At 44.6% G+C, this 25381-nt stretch overlaps 1 protein-coding gene across 1 annotated transcript in view; it reads left to right on the top strand.

Moving 5' to 3' along the window:
* Positions 1-249: 249 nt before the first annotated feature.
* Positions 250-25381, top strand: part of RARA (retinoic acid receptor alpha) — a 217856-nt gene continuing 192724 nt past the window's right edge. The window contains exon 1 of the mRNA XM_068262518.1: positions 250-573. Coding sequence (XP_068118619.1) covers positions 396-573 — 178 coding nt within the window. The 5' untranslated portion in view covers positions 250-395. The remainder of the gene's footprint in view (positions 574-25381) is intronic.

The raw sequence follows: 25381 nt of genomic DNA, 5'->3' as shown, positions 1-25381 counted from the left end.
TGTCCGTCTCTCAAGACGGAATATGTTCATCTAACAATCCGTAATCTTTATGAAATGTGTGCCACTATATATCATTGTCACAATCCCCACTCTTATGGTGTTTTTATTTTGTCTTGCAGTGAATTCCGTGCTGATGTCATTGCAGAGAAGCCAGAAGTAGTTTGTTCCTGCTCAGTGGCACATTGGCTGTCTGGAGGCACTATTTCTTGTTCTTTGGGATTTAAACACTTTTGAGCTCCATAGAGAAGACTTGGATAATTGAATATCTGTTCACTCAGACCTTTGAACCTTGGATTTGCTGCACATTTACAATGGTGTTTGGGGGGTGCCACCCCTCTTTGGGTCACTCCTAGATGGAAATTGAAAGGGCCTGAGCCAGTCCGGAAGGCTGGGCAATGACTAGTAACGATTCTCCCTGCCCGCAGACTGGGCCAGGTCATATGAATGGATACCCTGTTCCCCATTATGCCTTTTTCTTCCCACACATGCTTGGTGGTGTGTCCCCTCCAGGGGCATTACCAGGAGTACAGCACCAGCTCCCACTCAGTGGATACAGCACACCCTCGCCAGCAAGTAAGTATTACTTTTATTACATTTTCCTATGTTCCTAATTACTGATGGTCTATAAACCATAATCTGGCTTTGTGAGAGCTCTTGTCTGTTCCTATAGATAATCCATGTAGAGTGATTAAGAGTGGTCACCATGAAAATATTGATGTCCAGCTTCATAGTTGGAGCTTTGGTAATGTGCTCTATGTATATATCATGCAGTTGTTTAATTACCCATCAACAGCTGTTATATCTCTAGTTGAAACTCTGCTGGGCATTAAAGCACAGTACTTTAAAAGAGAATCTGCTCAACTGAACGCTGTTAAAACAGCGCAGGAGATTTGGGTGCAGCCGGCGCCACCATAGGCCGTAATAGGAATTACGGCTATAGCAGTGCTCTGTGAGTAATTTCGGCACTGTCAAAAGATGGAGCTCAAATTACTTTTAAAACATTTTAATTCAGCCGCTAGCAATAACTGGAAGCCAAATTACCTAATTCCCCACCATCCACGTTGACCTGGAGGGGGAATAGTAATTAGTGCCACCAGGACTTGTGCAGGGGCAGGGTAAACCCTTCACCATGTGCCCAAATCTCCCGGTGGCTATTTCATAGGTATGCTGCTCAACTGGGTGATTAAAGAGTCAAATCTTTTTTCAAACATGTTTGTGGACAATGGCATACAAGCTTATGCATATCGGAGCTGCAATCGCTCCTTAGTCATACCTATGAATTAAGGAGCGACTGCAGCTCCAATACATGTGAGCTTCTATGTCTCTGTTCACAACCATGTTTAAATAAAGTTTAGACACTTTTGAAGGAGAATCTGCCCAACTGGATGATTAAAGTATTTGTCACTGGCCTGGCTGAACCCTTTTCCAGCTTCTGGATGATAATAGCAGAGAGGTGAGCAGTGTTTTATCTTGTATCTATATAAAAGCGCAGTGTTGCCTCCACATCAGACATTTATGTGGGTGGGTCTATCAACCCCACACCCTACCCGCAACCTATAAGAGCACTTTAAATAAAGTTGAGCAAAAACCCTAATATGTAAATTTCCACCAACTAAGGAAGCCAACAGCTGCTGAATATTTCACTGGTAACTGGTTAATTAACCAGTGGCTAGAGGCTCAGACTGCCTAAATTTAGTCCCCAACTTGAAGCAGTGGGGATTTGCATGTTTAGAGAATTCTTGCTCATCATTAAAGTGGATCCGAGATGAAAAACTAACTATAACAAGTTACTTGTCTATATATCTTATTCAAAGTTTACACAGTAAATCTAGCTGCAAACAGCTTCAACAGTATATGATTATTTCTTCCTGTGATATGAGAACAGCCATATTGTGCTTGTCATCATTACACACAGGCAAGCTCCTCTGCATCTCGACCCCTCAGCCTGTGAAAACTCCCCTCCCCTCTCTGCCCCCTTGCCTCTGAAATCTCTGGCTGGTAATGCCTCCTCCTTCGGGAAAAAACTCCTCCTCCCTTAGACTAAGCTCCCATAAGCTCTTGCTACATGGGACTCAGAATACCTAGGTGCTGGAGGAGCTGTGGGGAGGGGGGGGGGGGGTTGTTTAGTTTATAGGGAATTCGGGTATTAAAACAAAAAAAATATTTGGCTTGAGGAATGCCCTATAAACTATATGTATGGGGCCAAAGTATGCAATAAGTAAAAGTTTATCTCGGATCCACTTTAAAGGGAAGGTCCGAGGAGTATAAAAGTAAAAAATCCACTTACCTGGGGCTTCCTCCAGCCCCTGGCAGTCGTCCTGTGCCCTTGTCGCAGCTCCGGTGGCTCCCGATCCCCTCTGGTGGAGAAGCTGACCTCGCCAGGTCGTCTTCCAGGTTGGCTTCTCCTGCGCTTCAGCATGCGGCTCACTGAGTCGTACTGACGTCATCCGGACTGTAATGCGCAGGCGCAGAACAGTCCAGATGACATCAGCGCAACTATGTGAGATGCGCGCTGGAACGCAAGTAGACCTCTGGGCCACTGGCGGGGAGCGGAACTGCGGTGAGGAGGCAGGACGTCTGCCAGGGGCTGGAGGAAGCCCCAGGTAAGTGGATTTTTTTTCATTTTTATGCTCCTCGGATGTATCCTTTAACCAAGCATCAGTAAAACACTGTAATTCAGTTGCCTGAAGCAGTCATTTATGATCAGATCAGATGACAGTCAGATGTCCATAAAGGTATCCCGCATCCTGCATAGCTGATCATGCACAAGGAAATAGCAGTGAGGCATGGTAATGTATTTTGGTCAGTTACAGTTGTATTCCCTGTAGCAGGACACCTCCTGCTCATCTCTGTCCTCTCCAGTAGAGACCAAGCCGAGGGTGCATTTGTGTACAGAGATTAATGGGCCATCTAAATATATAATTGACTGTACACAGCTCTATGATAGCCAGGCTAAAGTGACATGAAGATTTCTGTTCAAAGCTGAATCACCAGAATGTGTGGCTTGCAGTGTTACTGAAGTAGTTATAGCCTTCCTGTTTGTCCTACAGCCCTTGCTGTACATGCCTGTAACCATCCTTAGACTGCTCGGCATGGGAGGCCATCCCAGAAGAACTCTCCCTACAAAATACCTCGTGTTACAAAAGTCTTTTTACTCTAAGTGTTGCTGAAAAACCTCTCAGAGGAGCACAGTGTCACTTTTCAGCTCCAAAGACAGAGCTACTAGTATGTTCACATCTGTAATGTGTGGCAATGACCAATCTATTCTAAGGCATAAACAATGAGTGACCCAAAAAATTAGAGACACTTTCTAATAACGAGTTGTTCTACCTTTAGCTCTGATCACAGCCGATATTCTTCTTGGCATGGACTCAACAAGATGCTGATACTGTTGCTGATAAATGTTGGCCCATGCTGACATAATGGGTTAGATTAGATGGTGGGCTTTTCAAGCTTTGAAGTGATCTTTCGACCTCATCCGACAAATGCTCAATAGGTTTGAGGTCAGGGGACTTAGCTGGCCATGGAAGCAGGTTAAACTTTGATGTTCCTCAAATCAATTAGAGACCAATCTAGGTCCACAACAGACATCTTTTCCTATTTTTCTGTAATACCAAAGGACCCCTTGATGCTCTCCTGCTGCTAAAGCCCATCCTTTGCAAAGTCCGTCTTGTTGAGCATTGGGATATTGCTGAAGCTTATATATCACACACAGTTCTAACCCTATAAGATCAGACTAAAACATAACTTTTATTCATATACTATATAAAAACTTTGCTGCATACAACATTGATTACCAAAACAAGGGCAGGATCTAATATTTAGTCAGATCTCTTTGGTTAAGTTTTTGTAGCATTTATACCTAGATTTCTGCATCTATAGCACTAATCTAGTCGAGGGTACAGAGATCGAGGTCTAAATAGCGCAAAAACTTAACCAAAGAAATCTGACTAAGTATTGGATCTGCCCTCGTTTCTGATTTATTAGTTCAGAATTTGTGACATTCCTTATATAAACAAATCTGCGTTGTTACATCACTCTACGTCACTGTTGGACTGGTTTACTTTCAAATAAGGGGTGTCTCTAATTTTTTGGCCACTCAGTGTATGCCCGTATGTCTGTGTACTTGTAGGAGATATTGGTGTCTTGAGGTTTGTGTAACAGAATTTGATAAGAGTTGTGTCCAGATATCTATGTATTAGAAGGAGCTGAGAGGTGTGTCGCATGACGCCTTTCTATTTGGAGGAGTTGAGATGTGTCTTGAGGTTTTGTATGAGGAAGAGGAGAAAGCTACATTCACCGAGGTCTGATCACAGAGGACATTTGCTGGCAGCCTGAAATATTCAGTAGCTGCTATCTGTTTCCCAATGAATGAATGATGCCTACATCAGTTACAGGCAGCCCTTTACCTGCACCTGGTTACTGAAGCATGGATCAGGGCAATACGGGGAAAGGTAGACAGAATACTGACTTACTGAATAAAGGCTAACAGCCACATACAAAATGCAGTAGCCCACAACAACCAGTCCATGTTAAATGTCTCTGAAAAGTACAACTGTCTAACCAACAACATCGCCCTTTCATACTTTAGAAGCAGAACAAAAAAAAACGGGGGGGACGATGTGCTGATTGGTTGCTACGGGTAACACAGACCATTCTTCATTCAGATGCTCACAATGAAGACACTCAGAGCTCCTAGGGAGGGAAGGGTAATGAGCTCTTGCATTGAGGAGTTATTGGAGAAGATCGGCAGCCATAGTTTAATGGAGCTATAATGAGAGGGCTCATATAGGAAGAAGTCCCCTGACACCTGGGCTAGCCCCTCTCCCCACCAGACGTTGATTATTCTGCCGCTGATACACAATCTGTCAGTAGTAAATGTAATCAGTGGAAGAAGTGAGTATTTATCATTCACTGCTGACCTGCCGCCTCAGGCTGGGAGAATAATGGCTTCCCCCTAACTCCCTCTGCTCGCTGACTAATAGTTTTTGCAAACATAGAAATACCCTGACGCTTTGTAGGGTGCGGCAACGTTTCCTTTACATTCAATAGGAACCAGCTATATTTCTAAAATACTCTGTGCCTTATTCCACACAAAACTAGCATGTTCCTGTAGACATGATATTGTATCTTGGGGTTATGCCCAAAGGCATTATTTGCAGCAAACATTGATCTGACACTGCATGTTTTTATGCCGTCTTGACTTTGACCCCTTTAGCACACCATACACATAGAGGAAAAGTTAGAGCCTCTGTGCATGTGCATTGATCTAGCAGGAGCCGTGTGCTGAGGTTCTATGTGATTAGCGTGTAATTACAGCGCTCCATGGCTGGATCATGAAGGCGCTGAACTGTTTGACTCCAGTGTAAAATTTTCCACATTCAATAAAAATTTTTAGGGACCTACAGGTTACTGTCTTAATTTAGGTAGATTAGGGGCTTGATTCACAAAGCGGTGATAACTCAGTTATCACGCCTAAAAGACTTTAGGTGTGATAACCTTTACACCAGCAAAGTTATCAGCGCTTTGTGCTCTAACTCGCGCGAAGTTCCCGCGCGTATGCGCTGGCGCGCAAAGTTCCATAGGGCTTAATGGGTACTTTGCGCGAAGCACGGTGCGCTGCGCTACGCGCGCAAAACTTTACGCGCGGGAGTTCGCGCGAATTCCTTCAGATCACGCCTAAACTAAGTTTAGGCGTGATAAAGGGCCTTTCACAGGCGTGCAAAGTGTTTGCACCGCTTTGTGAATCAGGCCCAAGGAGTTAGTGCTAGGCAAAACAATATTGTTAGGTTACTGTAACTCGTTGCACAGATGATACATATGTTTTGCTAAAGACAGTCATTTGCACAAAGATAATACTAAAGAATCACCCAAAATATTCACAGGAACACTGCTTATCGCCTTGGGCAGCCTGTGCTGTTCTATCGAGGGGAGGAAAAATGGGGAATGGTAGGTGCCCTGTTGCCGAAATTACAATAGCGGGCAGATAAGTGAGACCCAACATGGCCAATCACTGAAGAAAGTGGGGGGTGGTGGGCACTAAAGAGATCAGAAGTGTATGCAGTCTTGCAAGATTTTTACCTAAGGCAACACAAATGATCATGTTAAAGAGAATCTGTACTCTAATATTCTTACAATAAAAAGCATACCATTCTATTCATTATTTTCTCCTGTGCCCCTCTGTGCTGTTTCTGCCACTCTCTGCTGCAATCCTGGCTTGTAATTAACAGTTTTAGGCAGTGTTTACAAACAAACTAACCAGCTTCTAATAGGCTCAGCTAAGCATAGAGTGTGAGTCATTCAGAGTATGCAGGGGGCCTGCAGAGGGTGTGTATCGCTTCTACCAATCACAAGCAGCCCTGCACATTCCACACAATCAAGCTTTAGCCCGACAAACAGGACAGAGGAAAGATACATTAATTTATTACAGAGACAGTGCAGTTAGGAAAGACTGCAGTAAGCCAGAGCAGATTAGAACAGGCATAGGAACTTATAGGATAGAAGAACTAAGGCTGAAAAATTTGTTACAGAGTCTCTTTAAGCTATTAAAAGCCAACATATGAACATAACATTAGGCTATTCAGGAGAAGTAGTTAAGTGGTGTATGGATTCAATATAAAAGACGGGCACAGCAACTTCTGTCATCCAGAAATACACTGCCAGCTCTGCCAAGCAACATGTACTGAGTCGGAAGGGGAGGGAAACAGATGATTTCCAACCTCAGAGAAATACATAAGCAATTGGCAGAAAACTGATTCTCTGTAGCAAGGTCAGTTCCAAAGAAAGGGGAAGTCTGAAAGGTGCCATTGCTACTTGGCTGAGTTTTGCCCTGATGCTCTGCCTCTAGTACTTTCTCATTGGCAGACTCTGAAGCAGTATGTAGATCAGGGGCTCTGACACAACAAGCTCCATGCTTGCACTGGATGTTAGACAGAAGTGAAAAGATCTGAACAACACAGCTTTTTTTAGGAGGGATACGTTTTTTGTATCATTAGTTTGTGCTACTGCTCAGCATTTAGCACTGACAGGTTGGCATCAAAATGAACAGGAGATAAGCTGCCAGCACCAACTCTTGCCGTACTGGTGAATTGATGCATGGCTGGTAAGATGATGCTATCTGGGACAACTTTAGCTATAATGGGGCCCTGCAAAAATTGAACATACAGCCTCTTATATTTTAGTATTGCAGTGCCAGTAAAGTTGTGGTGACTCCAGAAAACTTGAGTTGAAGAGTCTCTAAGGATCTTAAAGCACACCTGAAGTAAGTGGGATGTGGAGGCTGATATTTATTTCCTTTCAGTTGACAGTCCTGCTGATCTTTCTGGCTTCAGTAGTGAGCGAGCCCATTAACAGTTCTAATGCAGTGGTGAACCCATTTTTAATGCATGCAATTTGACGCTTTTTTAATAACCCAGCAGTGTGCTCAAAAGTTACTTTAATGCTGGGAATACACGTTAAGTTTTTACTTTAGATAGATGGGTTTCATAGATAAATTCCAACCCGTCGGATCTGGTCGATTCTACTTTCGTTTCGATTCTCCTCATTCAAGTGAATGTAAATTGATAAGAAAAGATAAGGAATCGAGAGGTGAATCGAGAGTAGAAACTATCGAAAGCGAAAACGACGGCAAAACCGTATCGTGTATTAGGCCTGAACGATTTTAGGAAAATATTGCATTGAGCGATTTCTGTCTGAAATTGCGATTTCGATTCGATTCACGATTTCCTTCAAATCAAGCTTTGCTCCCCCTTTGTGCCTGTTTGTTCCCCCTCTGTCCCTGTCTCTCTTTGTGCCCCTTTTGCCTCTTAATGCCTCTTCTGGGTCTCTCTCTTGCCCTCTTTGTGTCTCTGTGCCCGCACTGTCTCTCTCTGTGCCTCCTCTGTCCCCCAAGCTGCATCAGTTCTGGACATAGCTTTCCAGCACGAGTCCAGTGATGCACTTCGCCTCCTGCAGGCTCTAATGCATGGAATACTTCCTTTATGTCATGTGACATACAGGAACCTGGAGTTTTGCCAAGCACAAGAGCCGGCAATCGAGGACGGATGGCGTTGGACTCATGCGGAATTTATGTCCAACGCTGCGGGCCACACGCGCCGGGACTTTAGGGAAGTTTTAAGCCACTTCTTCTATCTTCCCCATGTGGAAATGACGTGATCGCGATAATCACCACTTTAACGATTCCGAAATTGTGATCTTGGTGATCGCGATTTCGGTCTAAATTCGATTTATCTTTCAGGCCTATCGTGTATTCCCGGCATTAGTGTGTGAAATGAGGCTTCTGCAGCTTAAAGTCCTGTTTGTTTGTTTTTTCAAATAACCAGAAGCAGGGGAGTTGAGTTTAGCAGCAAACTATGTGGGGGCGGAGCAACTGTAGCCTGGATTGCATCATCATGCTCTTCAACATACAAGGAATTGAGCACAGACTAAATCTCTCTGAGAATATTGTGGCCTATAGCAGTAACAATGTGTGGTAAAGAAAGTTTTCAGTGTCTGACAGGGTACTTTAAACATGATTTATTTGACGTCAGATTAAAAACAAGCTCTGCAACTGAGTGCCTACACAGGTCTAGGAAGTCTGTGCCTCAAGTGAGGCTCTCAGCCTTATGTTTGTCAAGTATAATTATGCAGAACACGTGGAGCAGACAACATTGCCGTCCAATAATAATGTGTAGATATTGATCTAGTTATTTGTAATGTCTATGTAATAAAATGCATTACTTGGATATTTACAGTGTGCGGACATTCTGGATTGCTATATTGATTTTATATGGTCCAGCGCCTGGAAGCTTCTATGGTGTAGATTATTGATCTGTATATAGGCTTCAATGGAACAGCCTATGTATTAGCTGAGGGATGCACTATGGCACACATCTAAATTAGTTATTAAGAGTGCTTTCCAATTCTATACATAAATATTTATCTGAAGAGAAAATTTGCTTGGTTAGAATATACCAAAATCAACAACTCCCCTACAGAATCCATGTAATTTGTCTCCAATCACCTGCTGTATGCATAAGATAATAGGATAACAGAGGCGCCAGCAGGATAAAAAACACTAAAAGAACTTAAAAACCCATCTTCATAATAGAGGAGGTAGTGGTGGACTTACCTCCTCCAAGCGGAACATACGACTGTGGATTTTCAGAAAATCCACAGTCATATGTTTTGCTTGGAGGAGGTAAGTCCACCACTACCTCCTCTATTACCAAGATGGGTTTTAAGTTCTTTTAGTGTTTTTTTTATCCTGCTGGCGCCTCTGTTATCCTATTCTCTACATCAAGTCCACCCTTGGTGAAGGGTTGTACCCTTCCTTCTTCTACTACAGAGAGCGACTTTTTATTTCTGAGTGGGGTCAGGACAATCTCCCCACCTGCTTTGACAGTGGTTGCCTAATTGGTAACCCTGGTTTGTGAGTATTAAATTAATATTATTACTCTTCCAATTATACATTACCACTACATACTACACTATATTGGGCTCTTGGTGTTCTCTCTTTTTCTCTGCTGTATGCATAATTTCCTCCTTCCTTACATGTGTTGGAGCAGCTGAACTATATATTGTGGATGCAGCCAATATCTTCTATACAGTTTTAATGGACGTGTCATGGCACAGCTTTCCATCAAGGACTATTGTATTTCTGGAAATTGATTTCTCTTTATCAATGAAGCTGAATAAACTGGTAATTTAAGGCAAAGGTGCCACCTCTGCTTACTGGCCAACTCTTTCCTGAGAAATGCTGTTTTTACAGTGGCTCCTTTCCTTCCCAAGCAGTATCTCCCCCCTCTCCACACACACAAACACACACACACTGGTACCCCCACCCCTCCTATTCCTTAAAGGGATACTTAAGTCAAACAAAAAAAATGAGTTTTATTCACCTAGGGCTTCTAATAGCCCACTGCAGCTGTCCGGTGCCCTTGCCATCTCCCTCCGATCCTCCTGGCCCCGCCAGTAGCCACTTCCTGTTTCGGTGACAGGAGCTGACAGGCTGGGGACGCGAGTGATTCTTCGCGTTCCTGGCCACAATAGTGCCATCTATGCTGCTATAGCATATATCATATACCATATAGCAGCATAGAGGGTGCTAATGTGTCTGGGAATGTGAAGAATCACTCGCGTCCCCAGCCTGTCAGCTCCTGTCACCGAAACAGGAAGTGGCTGCTGGCGGGGCCAGGAGGATCGGAGGGAGACGGCGAGGGCACCGGACAGCTGCAGGGGGCTATTGGAAGCCCTATGTGAGTAAAACTCATTTTTTTGGTTTGACTTAAGTGTCCCTTTAAGGTTCATTTTGTGTCTTGGAATTTGTTAGGGCTCCTTCAGACTGCGTTGCCGTGCACATTTTGGCAGCGTGCATAGAGTGCGACACGCAAGAACGGTAGAACGGCATAGATAGCCCTTCTCCCATTCCCATCATATGCGCTGCGCAGCAGTGCTATGCGCTGTCGCACTGCTGCATGCATTTTCGGGAATCACAGAGCAGATCCTATTCACTTTAGTGAATGGGATCTGCAGCGCAAAGTAGCGCAGATGGCGTGCAATCGTACATGTTGCGTTCCAATCGCACAGCCATCTGCGCCGAATGATGTGAACAAGGCCTTATGCTGGGTACACACATTACGTTTATTTGTGCAATTTTGCCACCCGATCATTTTTTCGGCACGGTTCCACACTTGATTTGGCGCTAAATTCTCTTATCTTCATTCTTTTTTTTATCTTTTTCCATTCACCGCTATGAGAAATCGAGCGCAGAAACGATCGGGAGCAATATTGGACATGACGGATTTTATCTATCTAATCCATCTATTGCACGAAACATTATACATGTACCCAGCATTATACATTTTATTTATTGTCGATGTAAGTGCCCGGAGGAAACCCATACAGACACGGGGAGAACATACAAACTCCTTGCAGATGTTGACCTGCCTGGGATTCAAACCAGGAACTCTGCGCTGCAAGGCGAGAGCACTAACCGCTACGCCACCTACACGAGTACATGATCGATTGTCCTCTGAGGTCTATGAGCAGCTTAAAATATGAACCACTCCATTTGGCAGCTAATAAGAGATCACAAGGCCGATTTCATGCCCTTCTTCTATGCAACATTCAGATGCCACAGATCAGGTCATGTGTGGGAGAAACGAGCTAGACCTAGTCATGGAGTCTACATTCTGGAAAAATACAGAGTCATCTAGCTGTTTGTATACGGTTCCAGAATACTTCCTGACTTATACTGACCACAGCAATGCATCTGTCTACCTATCATCTCTTCTGCCCATGTAACCTTTTTGCTGAAAATGTCGGCTTTCCAAAAAGTTTAAATGGAAATCAACTGCTATTATTCCTTGACCTATTCATTTTGAGTTTACTACCTGGTGTATCAAAATTCAGGGCACTGGATGTGTACTGACTTTCTTCCTGCATGTTTAATTAGGTAAGCAGTGCAGATAGTACTGCAACACTGAAAGAGCATCACATTCACTACTAAGAACTGTTACCGGTACTCACCTAATTCTCGGTAGGCTTAGATGTGCATGCGGCAGTCTCTTCAGTGACATAGTAATACAATACAATAACATTTCTATAGCGCTTTTCTCCAATAGGACTCAAAGCGCTTAGACTCTCTCAGATTCAGTAATTCGTAGTAGGATGAAGTAGTTCAAATAATAATGGTTAAAAAATCCCTTAAGATGTATAGATTTGAATAGGGCGGACTGCTTTTTTTTCCAAGAGTGGAATACCACTTTAAAGGGAACCTAAACTGAGAAGAATATGGATGTTTCCTTTTAAACAATACCAGTTGCCTGGCAGTCCTGCTGATGCCTTTGGCTGCAGTAGTGGCAGGATCACAGACCTGAAACAAGCATGCAGCTAATCCAGTCTGACTTCAGTCAGAGCACCTGATCTGCATGCTTGTTGAGGGGCTGTGGATAAAAGTATTAAAGGCACAGGATCAGCAGGAGAGTCAGGCAACTGGTATTATTTTAAAAGGAAAAATCGATATCCTTCTCAGTTTAGGTTCTCTTTAAGGCCTGGTGCACACCAAAAACCGCTAGCAGATCCGCAAAATGCTAGCAGATTTTGAAACGCTTTTTCTTATTTTTCTGTAGCGTTTCAGCTAGCACTTTGCGGTTTTGTGAAGCGTTTTTGGTGTAGTAGATTTCATGTATTGTTACAGTAAAGCTGTTACTGAACAACTACTGTAACAAAAAACGCCTGGCAAACTGCTCTGAAGTGCCGTTTTTCAGAGCGGTTTGCGTTTTTCCTATACTTAACAGCGAGGCAGAAACGCATCCCCAATCCAAAATCTGCAGGAGTATGCGTTTCTGCAAAACGCCTCCCGCTCTGGTGTGCACCAGCCCATTGAAATACATTACCCTAGCGGATCCGCACCCGCAAGCGGATCGCAAACCGCAGCAGAACCGCTCTGGTGTGCACTAGGCCTTAGTGCTAATAATAAGCTCTCCATATAATTTGACACACATATGGATAATAATTCAAATAAACATTTGTATAGCGCTTTTCTCCTGTCAGACTCTCTTGAGAGGCAGGGCGTGCAGATCAGGTGCTCTGACTAAAGTTTGACTAGATTAGCCGCCTATGCTTGTTTCTAGTGATCAGCAGGATAGGTATTTTTGAACCGACTCCGAGCAGTGCAGAAACTATGGAAAGATGCATATCATTTTAAAGCTCTCTTTCCAATGATATATAAATCGCCGCCCTACGCCTTCTAGTTTTCGCTATTTTCGGGATTGAAATTGCTGCGGCTGCGATTTCGATCGCGAAAATAGAGAAAACTAAAAGGCGGAGGGCGACGATTTAGGGGTCGTCAGAAAGAGGAGAAAGAGAGCTTTAAAATGATATCCATCTTTCCATAGTTGCATTGTATTACACAGGGCGACTTTTTCCTAAAGTCAGCAGCTCCATTCTGCTGAATTAGAGTCCCTTTAACCACGTCCCGACCGCCCAGCGCACAGAGGCGGCTGGAAAGTGGACCCCGCAAGGACCGCCGCATGCACAGAGGCGGTGGTCCTTTGTAGGGGCATGGGCGGCGCGATCGCATCATTCGTGACGCGATCGGCTGCCGGGGACTGGCTCCGCCCACCTCGCGCTGTAACCCGCTGGCTGTTTGGAAGCGCCGGCGGGTTACTAGCACCCGGATCGCCACATACAAAGTGTATAATACACTTTGTAATGTATACAAAGTGTATTATACAGGCTGCCTCCTGCCCTGGTGGTCCCAGTGTTCGAGGGACCACCAGGGCAGGCTGCAGCCACCCTAGTCTGCACCCAAGCACACTGATTTCCCCCCCCCCTGCCCCCTGATCGCCCACAGCACCCCTCAGACCCCCCCCCCTGCCCACCCCCCAGACCACTGTTTGCACCCAATCACCCCCCTAATCACCCATCAATCACTCCCTGTCACTATCTGTCAACGCTATTTTTTTTTTATTCCTTAAACTGCCCCCTGCTCCCTCCTGATCACCCCTCCACCCCTCAGATTCTCCCCAGACCACCCCCCCCTGGGTACTGTATGCATCTATCCCCCTGATCACCTGTCAATCACCCATCAATCACCCCCTGTCACTGCCACCCATCAATCAGCCCCTAACCTGCCCCTTGCTGGCAATCTGATCACCCACCCACACCAATAGATCGCCCGCAGATCCGACGTCAGATCACCTCCCAAGTGCAGTGTTTACATCTGTTCTCTACCCCAAACACCCACTAATCTGCCCCTTGCGGGCACCCAATCACCCGCCTACATGCTCAGATTGCCCTCAGACCCCCCCTTACCAATTCGCCAGCGCAATATTTACATCTGTTCTTCCCTGTAATAACCCACTGATCACCTGTCAATCACCCATCAATCACCCCCTGTCACTGCCAACCATCAATCACCCCCTGTCACTGCCACCCATCAATCAGCCCCTAACCTGCCCCTTGCGGGCAATCTGATCACCCACCCACACCAATAGATCGCCCGCAGATCCGACGTCCGATCACCTCCCAAGTGCAGTGTTTACATCTGTTCTCTACCCTAAACACCCACTAATTATCCATCAATCACCCCCTGTCCCTGCTACCTATCAGATTAGACCCCTATCTGCCCCTAGGGCACTCAATCACCCGCCCACACCCTTAGAACGCCCTCAGACCCCAGCCCTGATCACCTCGCCAGTGCATTGCTTGCATCTATTCCCCCCTCTAATCACACCTTGAGACACCCATCAATCACCTCCTGTCACCCCCTAGCACACCTACCCATCAGATCAGGCCCTAATTTGCCCCGTGTGGGCTCCTGATCACTCGGCCAAACCCTCAGATCCCCCTCAGACCCCCTTCCGATCACCTCCCCAGTGCATTAATTGCATCTATTTTCCCCTCTAATCACACCTTGAGACACCCATCAATCACCTCCTGTCACTCCCCTAGCACTCCTATCCATCAGATCAGGCCCAATACAACCTGTCATCTAAAAGGCCACCCTGCTTATGACCGGTTCCACAAAATTCGCCCCCTCATAGACCACCTGTCATCAAAATTTGCAGATGCTTATACCCCTGAACAGTCATTTTGAGACATTTGGTTTCCAGACTACTCACGGTTTCGGCCCCTAAAATGCCAGGGCGGTATAGGAACCCCACAAGTGATCCCATTTTAGAAAAAAAGACACCCCAAGGTATTCTGTTAGGTGTATGACAAGTTCATAGAAGATTTTATTTTTTGTCAAAAGTTAGCGGAAATTGATTTTTATTGTTTTTTTTTTTCACAAAGTGTCATTTTTCACTAACTTGTGACAAAAAATAAAATCTTCTATGAACTCACCATACTCCTAACGGAATACCTTGGGGTGTCTTCTTTCTAAAATGGGGTCATTAGTGGGGTTCCTATACTGCCCTGGCATTTTAGGGGCCCTAAACCGTGAGGAGTAGTCTTGAAACAAAAATGACCTGTGAAATCCTAAAGGTACTCATTGGACTTTGGGCCCCTTAGTGCAGTTAGGGTGCAAAAAAGTGCCACAGATGTGGTATCGCCGTACTCAGGAGAAGTAGTATAATGTGTTTTGGGGTGTATTTTTACACATACCCATGCTGGGTGGGAGAAATCTCTCTGTAAATGGACAAACACATATATAAGTAGATAAATACTTGCTCTACTTACATAACATATGTATTCCACTGTCCACCTTTTCATTTTAGTGATTTTTCTACCAGTAAAAAAAAAAGAGAAAATCCTTCTAAAGGTGGCCACACACGATACAATAAAATGATCCAATTTTACAGCAATTCGATAAATATGATTGGATCTCCCAAAGAAAATTGAAAGCTTTTTTTTTCATTCGACTGAAAAATCTGATCGTATTTCAAGTTTTTTTCGATTTTTATCGATCCAGAATGCTGGAATTGTATCTTAAATTTTCCTAAATATTGTATGGTGTGTGTTGGATTGTCAATTTATTAATATGCACACCCTAGCAAGTTTTTCAGAGTTTCAAATCATTTTTATCGCGATTGGGGAAAAATTTAACATATGTGTGTGGTACATTGGTCAGATTTTTGAAATGTTACAACCAGTCAGAAAAATTGATTGCAATTCTTAAATTGAACAGATATTTAAAAAGTGGTATGGTGTGTGGCTACCTTTAGCAGTGTTCTCTCCAGGCTCTTTTAGCCGGGTGCTCCACCTGGCTAGATTTGGTGACCACCCGGCTGTCATCGGCTCACCTCCTCCTATGCTTTAAGCACAGTTGCCCTGCATTTTCAAATCGCCTTACCCGGCTACTTTTTCATGCCACCCGGCTACTATTTCATGTCACCCGGCGGGAAAAAAATTCTGGCGAGAACACTGCTTTAGCATTGCCCATTTTAGGTATGGTTATTTTGAATCGAATCCTGATGTAATTTCCTGCCCTACTCTCCTCTGCCTGATTGTGTATGCATTGCCCGCCCTTCACTATAGTAAATGCATTGTCTCAGCATGAGAAATATTGGCCTATCAGAGAGGATCAGAGGTGTGGCAGGGGAAAACAGGAGGGAAAGAGACTTCAGCCAATCAGTCTGCATTAGTTAAGTCTGAGAGGAAATAGAGAGACAAAAAAGGACAACCCAGCATGCCCTGCAACTTCCTTTTTGTGTACCAAATTTTGTGTGTACCAAATAACAGTCAGGTAAACTGGGGAGTGATCATTTATCAACAATAAAAGTAATAGTGATTTTTAACTTTTGGGTTGCCTGGATCCTTACTATTTGTTTACCAGATAAAAATAAAGCATTTAAGGCTATGGGATTTGCTGACACTCGCACAGAAATATGCTGCAATGTCGGCTGAACTGTTATGGCAAGCAATTCAGACAGTGGCAGATTACCCCCTATGGCAGAGTTTCCCCGCGGGATCTGCCTGCGCAGTTCGGCGCTACTCGCAGCCACAGTAAGGCCGACCCCGCGGTCGGCCTGAATACAGAGCGGGACGGCGGCAGGGAGCGGAGGTGACAGGGTGGGACAGTCGGCTGCAAGGGGCTGGAGAAAGCCCCAGCTGAGTAAAGCTCATTTGTATTTTTTTTTCCTGATAACTCCTTTAAACAAAAAACATTTCTTGTTACAGCTGATACAAATCCTAAAATAAATCTACACAGTTTCTACTTCTTGATTCATGGAAGCAGACATATTGTTTACAGCCTGTACTTTTAAATGGGCTTATTTGCTTATCTGCCATAGGCAGTCATGTGACACAGGCGGGAGATCAAATTACGGTACTTATCCGTTAGCCGGGCGCATCCGGCAGGTGGCGCTGTTGTAGCGAATTTCGATGCGCAGTTGTATCTAATTCCATTCATAGTTACTATGGTAACAGGTGGCCGCAGGTGGCGCTAATTACATTGTTGATACGCAACGTAACGATACAGTGTGTTAATGGCAACGAATATACATTGTATTTGAAGTGGCCGGAATTAAAATGAAGGCGGCGGCAATGTAACACATGAAGCCGCCGCCTTCGTCTGTTCTTCTTCTTCTCCCCCTTTGCCCTCTCGCTTCTATACAACACTGCCAGCTGGGGGGGGGGGGGGGACACGCGTGTCCCCCCACAGTCGTTCGTCGCAAGGAAACAAGCAGGCTTCCCTGCCGAGACGAACGACTCTGGGGGGACACGCATGTCCCCGCAGGCTGGCAGCATTGTATACAAGCGAGAGGGCAAAGGGGGAGAAGAAGAAGAATAGACGAAGGCGGCGGCTTCATGTGTTACATTGCCGCCGCCTTCATTTTAATTCCGGCCACTTCAAATACAATGTATATTTGTTGACATTAACACACTGTATCGTTACGTATCAACAATGAAATTAGCGCCACCTGCGGCGCTTCTATTCACACAGTACTACGTTCAGTAACTATGAATGGAATTAGATACAACAGCGCATTGAAATTCGCTACAACAGCGCCACCTGCCGGATGCGCCCGGCTAACGGATAAGTACCCAAATTACAACTAGTGATTAGACACAAATGAGGGGGAATTACACAGGCGAAACTCTTTAAATACATACGGGGTGCATTTCTGTTATGTTTTCCTTGTGTCCTATGCAAGAGTTTAGGTCCACTTTAACCATCACACTGTTCCAGCCACTGATACAAGATCCCCAGTTGCCTGGTGTCCTGCTGATCTTTTATGCCACAGTATTGTCTGAATCACACACCTGAAACTAACATATGCGGCTAATCTAGTCAAACTTTAGTTAGAGCACCTGATCTGCATGTTTGCTCAGAGTCATATGGCTTAAAGTATTAAATTCAGAAGGTCAACAGGGCAGCCAGACAATTTGCATTGTTTAAAAGGAAATAAATTCAGCAGCCGCTTTATCCCGTTCACTTCAGGTGTCCTTTTAAAGTTTGACCAGAGATGCACCTAAATGCAGAAATAGTCATATTTCACTGTTCTGGAGTCATAGTGTACTAGAAAAAAGGCAAATCGTGTTTTATAGAAAACAACTGCTGTAAAATATATAATTTTTGTAAAGGTCTCTCCAGCCTAGAAAAATAGATGACACACTCTTAGGGCTCGTTTCCACTATCGCGAATCCGCATGCGTCCAACGCATGCGGATTCGCACATGTAATGCAAGTGGATGGGCCTGTTTCCACTGTAGCGTTGTTGAGGTGCGTTTTTTTCAGCGGTGAAAAAACACACAAAAGAGCCGCAGAATTCGCCTGCGAGTGGAATGCATGCGAATCGCAGGCAATGTATTTAATAGAGAAATCGCATGCGTTTTTCTTACGCTTTTTTTACGCGCGATTACGCGTGCGATTCCGCATAGGAACCAATGTAAATTAACACAGGCAGTGACATGGTTAAAAACGCATATAGCCTAACCTATGCGAAATCGCATGCGTAATCGCGTAAGATTAACGCGTAAAAAACGCACCTGCATGCGATTTCATCAGCGGTGGAATCCAGGCGATTCCGCACCGCAATAGTGGAAACGAGCCCTGATGGTTTACATTCTCTCTCTCTTTGTAGTCATTAACTTCCTGCAGATACTGCCTTGAGCACGACAACATTGCAGTGCACTAACTGTACAGATATCAGCACTTAAACAATACATAATAATAAACAATACATAATAATAATAGTCACGCTGAAATCAGTAATGTTTGGTCCACTTCATTTGAAGCACTTCTGGTGATGATCTGGAAAATAAGCCAACTGTACTAAGAACTGTGCAAGGTACAGAGAAGCAGCACAAAACCCCGAGGAGAATTGGGAAAAAGGAGGGAGAGGAAGGGGAATAGATTAAAGCAAATTTAAGACACCGTGATATTAAAATGAACTGCAGCCCATTTTTCAGCTACTGTCTCTCCGACTTTAATCAAAGCAGAAAGATGTGCACTTAGTGATGTCACAAAGCTGGTGAAGGATGAGGAGGAGGAGAAGGAGCTTCCAGCAATGTGCTCAGCTCTCCCTACCTAAACCAAATGTCCCCAGCTCAGCTCCCTCTCAGCAGAACAGGTAAATCAATCATATGTGGAGACACCAAGATCCACCTCTTATCACAACAGAGCCATCTGTGTCCCTGTGCAGACCCTGCTGTATTAGTGTATAAAACCAATCCCAAACACCACAAGCTAATGCTGCTACATATATACTACCAAGCACAATGACGCAACATGCATATACTCTTATCAGTCAGTCAGTCAGTCAGTATAACTATAATTGTACTTGAAATATATATATATATATATATATAAGATTGCCTAGTGCTTTCTTGAGAAGGGGTATTACATACACAATTTAGCACGATTTATCGATTAGGGCCCCTTTTTCAAATTTGAGCACCCCCCCTTGAGAATCCTCTGCACGGCCCTGTATATATATATATATATATATATATATATATATATATATTTATATATATAATATTTTTACAGTAAACCTGCACTGAAAGTAAACTCTAGATAATTAGTTGCATGTACAGTGGCATTGGTATATAGAACTTTCTTGATGTCTTATATTCCTTTTTTTTTACATGTTACGTTTTAACTCTGAAGTGTGCACATCAGTAATGTCAGTGTAATGTAAAATGTGTTTGATTCAGCTCCCAACTCAAATAAATAATTAGCACCACTAAAAGTGCTTTGTCTTCTATTTACTTTTCAGGAGAGCTGCCATTGCATTTGTTTGCAGTTCAATAACCTCTTTACTGTATTTTTCGGAACCATAAGACCCAAAAGTGGAAGGGAAAAGTCAGTGTGTCTTATGGACCTAAAACAATATTTGGCCGGCACCTTGACTCCGCACTTGGGAGCACTGAAAAGAACCTTAAGGAAGATTTTGCCGGCGAGGGCCACAAAATATTGTATCGAGGGCCGCAAATGGCCCACGGGCCGCGAGTTTGAGACCCCTGCTCTATAGTGACGAGATCCGAAGCGGTAATCCTCTGCTGAAATGCCACTGGGGAATCCGATATGCGCTCTTGCAGCTGGCTCTTTGTTCCACCACTTCTCCTGCTTTCAGTTTTGTTTCTGCGCACATTTTCTTCTTCCTGGTCTTATGTACATTGTACATAAGACCTCAGAGCGCATCGGGTTGCTGTGGGGATTGCAATGTGGGGGGTTCACTTCTCAATTCTCCACTTGTGCGTCCTTGTGGAGCAAGGTTGATAGATGTGGCTTTCTGCCAGGCTAAGTGAAGCTCCGTCCCCACACAGAGCAGCAGACTGATTTATATATCTAGACTCAAGCAGCCTGGGGTAAGCAGGGAAATTAAGGGGTACTTTGCTATGTTTCTCTTTCCCCTAAGGCAACACTATATATAATTGTAATGGTAATTGTGTAACTGTGTAGGGGGCATTAGAGGGTAAGCATAAATTGTTGAATGCTTCATGTTGGTGTAAGCTGGGGAGTGGGGATCAGTGCAGCTGGTAGGCAGCAGGCTTTACTTAACTGGGCAGCTTGGAGGTAGAAGCTTCACAAGACACACCTGTACCATGGACCTGTACTAGTTTTAGAATATTTTTTTCCCAGTTTTTTTCTAATAAAAATCTAGGTGCGTCTTATGGTCAGGTGCGTCTTATGGTGCAAAAAATATGGTACATAAAGCACCGAGTTTTTAACCCAGCAAAAAATAAAGTGAAGATAGACAGGTTCTGAGTTTCCTTGGTACTATGTTTATTTAGTGTGACCCACAGTACATGTATAATTTGACCAGTTGATATAGACTTCACTCTCACAGAGTGCCAATTTCGGGATACATACCATATTTTTCATACTATAAGACACCCTTTTTCTCCTTCAAAAATAGAGGAAAAAAGTCACTGAGCCTCATATTCCAAATACATGGACTTATGAACGTCCACTGATACGAACCGCTGACCTACCGCGATGTCGGGGACTCCCTGTGCTGTGTCCTCCTTTGTCCCCTGTGTTCTACTCCGCTCTGTGTTTAGTATTGAGTAACAGGTATCAGAAAGCTTTCCTTGATCGTTTCATTATATGCGACTAACACCAGGGGAACAGTGAGAGAGAGGTCTCCGATTGCTATGGCGGCCTCAAATTAGGTGAGAGACGCAATCGGCTTTCACTGCTGTTAACTCTGCACGGGGGGAGTAGAAGACACGGGGACAGAAATGAGGACACGGGGACAAACGAGGACACGGGGACAAACAAGGGAACAGGTGAAGAAAAAGGAGGACACAGGAAATAATGAGGACAAGGGGTCAAAAAGGAGGACAAGGGAGACAAACGAAGACACAGGGGGACTAAAAGGGACATGGAGAAGGACATGATGGGGGCAATAGAGGACACAAAGGAGCATGATGGAGGACACATGGTGGGGGCAATAGAGGACACAAAGGACGCAAAGGGGCATGGAGGAAGACACATGGGGACAGAGATGGACACATAGGGGACACAGGAGGACTTAAAGTGGACAAGGGGACACAAGAAGTACAAGAGAGACTCGATAATAAGGGGAAAACATCCACAAGACGGCCCTGCATCATTGATGCACCAGATTTAGTTTATACTTTTTACTTAGTTTTATGGCAGGAGTGTCTTATAGTCCGAAAAATATGGTACTTGTCTGGTACTTGTCTAGATTATATGAGTTTCCGTACCACTAAAATTTAGATGCAAATAATTTCGTGTTTGTCCACCTACAATGATAATGTGAGCAAGGTTTACAACTTTATTTCCGAGGCAAGTGAGGTCCACGCTTTAACCCGCCGGGCGTTCTGGTTTCGAGCGGCGCACGGCCACACGGGGGGGGGGTGCTTTTTGTACCTAATTTTTTTTTAACATGTAGCTAGCCTAGCCACATGCTTCCCCCCTCCCTGCGGCGTCCGCCCAGCCCCTCCGATTGCCGCCGGCGCATATTCCCAACAGGAAATCCCGTTCTGAACGGGATTTCCTGTATGGGCTTCCCACGTTGCCATGGTGAGGATCGCGATGACGTCATTGACATCGTGCCGTCGGGGAGTCCCGATCCACCCCATAGCGCAGCCTGGCGGTGATTGGCCAGGCTGCACAAGGGGTCTGCGGGGGGGGGGGGGCTCTTTCACGACGGGTACTGGCTGATCAGTTGCGAGCGGCGGTGATCAGAACAAACACGCAGCTAGCAAAGTGCTAGCTGCATGTTTGAAAAAAAATTGCTCAAATCGGCCCACCAGGGCCTGAGCGGTGCCCTTCGGCGTTACTGAACGAGCTGAGCTCGTCCGTAACGCCCAGGAGGTAGCTGTGTCCATCCCAGAATACTGGCATGAATATTGGCCCTCCAAGGGCTGGAGTTGGACAGCCTTGATGTATGTACCTCAAACACATTAATGGAACCTGCAGTATTTTCCTGGCTATAAGGCCAATCAATTGCCTTCACTATTTATTGGGCTACTGAGCCAGAACACGTATAGAACAGTAGTATGAAGATTGTCCAGCCACCATAAAATGTTATTACTGTTTATATAACCTCAATGTGAATACCATTCTTTTCATTGCTTTGTCCTGAAACAAACGCTAGAGTCCATCTCTGTGTTACGACTGCATTGTATTGTGAAGTAATAAATGTGTCTGTGCAGCTGTGTATGAAATGTAATAGTAGAGATAGGGGATCTCAATCAGGAAGGTCCGGCCATTTGAGTTGGCAGCATGCTTTAAAATACCATTGTCCACCTGGTACTGAAATGTCACTCTGAGATGGCCTCAGCCTTGAGGACACGTATTTCTCACCATCTCCTAATTCAGAGACATTAGCACATGCATCTGTTGGTATAAGACATGCTGACGTATGAAGAACACTTACTACTCTGACCTTGAGAATCCCACTTTAGCCGAGAACTCCTAGACATTCTGATGTCTGGGTGTGAAATTGGTTGAGTGATAATTGAAATATCTTGTTTTCCTTGTGGCATTCTATAGCGCTACCATAACAAGTCCCCTGAGTGTGGAGCGCATAACTTGTGCCTTGTCAGCTCCACATTATACAAAATCATCATACTAAATATCCATTTCCCATGCTTGATTAGGATTGTTTCTTAACAAGAACACCTTATTAAGTTTTTAAGTCATATAAAACAACTAACGCAGACAACAAAGAATCATCATGGATCTTTCTTTTTTAAGCATAAAACTGACTATATTGGTGTTTAAATCTCCATCATCTACAAGAGCGAAAATATCAATTCTAGGTCAGTTTAACCTTTAAAAAGAGACTCCAGAGAATGCATAAATCAGCTAAATGAACTGCTAATATAATTCAGGAAACATTGCATTTGTGGTCTTAATGTACCCGTAGGACCCATTCAGAGATCTGCATTTGATACTGCAGGTTGAAAAGACCTGATTTTTTTTTTCATTGCAGCTTTGCTGCAGTGACAGGTAGTCTTTACAGGATTCCTTTTGCTGCACATACTGCAAAATGTAATAAACAGCTGCATGCTGGATGATGGTAGCTTACCACTACACTTATCTGGGCAGCAATGGATGGCAACACTTCTAAACAGAGGCAGTTGTTTAATGTGGTATTATTTAGTGGTTTAGAGTTTGGCAAACCTTTCAGGTCTGAATGGACCCCCTAGGCTAGGTTCACATAATGCAGAAAATGCGGGGGGGTTTTTCTGGATATTTCGCGCATTCCTTGGCAATATGTGCATTTTGCTCCAGTAGACTATTGATTGAGAGAGCACACAATCAATACGATACAATTTTCCGTTGTATTGAACGGAAAACCGATCAGAAATGAGATTGGACATGTTGGAAATAATCGATCTGACAGTAAATCTGCCAGAAAAACTCATCATGTTAGTGTATGTTTGGATATATATATATGGTTAGCGGCCATGTTCTTTGTTTGTACACACTGCCTAAAACTGGCGATTAAAAGCCAGGATCGCGGCAGAAACGGCAAAGAGGGATCCAGGAGATCACAGTGACTCGATTGATATGTTTTTTATTGTACAAATCGGACAGTACAGATTCTCTTTAAAGGGCTTGTCCTGATAGGAGGGGCTGATATAGGAGCTGCTGCCCTCCCAGCAAGATGGGAAACTCCATCCCCCTTTTAGACAGGGAGGAATTTGTTAGGCTGATTTTTCCGTGCACATACAGTTGTGTTCAAAATTATTCAACCCCCACTGAAATTGAGTGTTTTGACCAGTTTGACATTGATTTTGATCATTTCAGTCATCTTGTTTACAATTAAATCAAAGAGGCACTTGTAAGTCAGACAAATATAACATAACATTTATAATGTAATAACCACAAATGTCTTTTCTGTGCTCACATCCTTATCAGTTTTATTCAACCCCCAAGTGACATTCATTCTTAGTACTTAGTACTACAACATCCTTTTTCAGTTATAACAGCTTTTTCAAACGTGAAGCATAGCTTGTCTTGCAGCTATCTACGGGTATCTTAGCCCATTCTTCATGGGCAAAAGCCTCCAGTTCAGTCACATTCTTATGGCCCATACAACCGGGCTACAACTGTCGCCACAAACACGTGGCACGCACATGTTGCGGTGACAGGTCCCCCCGTGTGTATGAGGCGCGCGCCCCGAACGGTCGCTAGTGAGAGCTGTCGCCAGGCGATTGACTTGGTCAATCGCCGGCAACATGAACGGTCGCTAGTGAGAGCTGTCGCCAGGCGATTGACTTGGTCAATCGCCGGCAACAGCTATCGCAGCAACCGTCGCTAGTCCGCCACGCATACTGCGCATGTATGTGCGGACTAGCGACAGCTACCCACAGCCAGAAGGGAGCTTCCGGTGGGGGGATGAAACTTTCGGCGACAGCTTCCGCCGCGTCTCTGCCTATTGGGCAGAGACGTGTAGACAGCTGTCGCTCAGGCGGAGCTGTCGCCGAGCTGTTACGCACACGTCTCCTGTGTGCTAGCAACAGCTACAACGGTGCCCCGTGTGTATGGGCCATTATGGCTCATACAGACGGGGCACAACTGTCGCCACAAACACGTGGCACGCGCATGTCTGGGCGACAGTTGCCCCGTGTGTATGAGGCGCGCACCCCGAACTGTCGCCTGAGACAGCAGTTGCCGTGTGATTAAAAAGTTCAATCGCCGGCAACTTCTGTCTCCGCAACTGTCGCTAGTCCGCCACGCGTACTGCGTGTGTATGCGACGTCTCCCAAGCCTCAGGTTTGGACGGACTGCATCACATTTTCACCAGGTAGCGTTTTACAGTGCCCTTTGCCTTGAATTTGTGAATGATGCTTCCTATGGTGTCTCTTGGTATGTTTAACATCTTTGCAATCTTCTTATAGCCATTGCCCTTCCTGTGAAGAGAAATCACCTCTTCTCTTGTCTTCCTGGACCATTCTCTTGACTTCACCATGTTTGTAAACACACCTGTAAATGTCTAGAAGGAGCTGAGTATTACAGTTATTTT

The sequence above is a fragment of the Hyperolius riggenbachi genome, chromosome 12 (genome assembly GCF_040937935.1).
Source record: "Hyperolius riggenbachi isolate aHypRig1 chromosome 12, aHypRig1.pri, whole genome shotgun sequence".
NCBI classification, from domain to species: Eukaryota; Metazoa; Chordata; class Amphibia; order Anura; family Hyperoliidae; genus Hyperolius; species Hyperolius riggenbachi.
The sequence above is the reverse complement of the archived record's forward strand: the minus strand, read 5'-3'. Positions and strand labels throughout refer to the sequence as shown.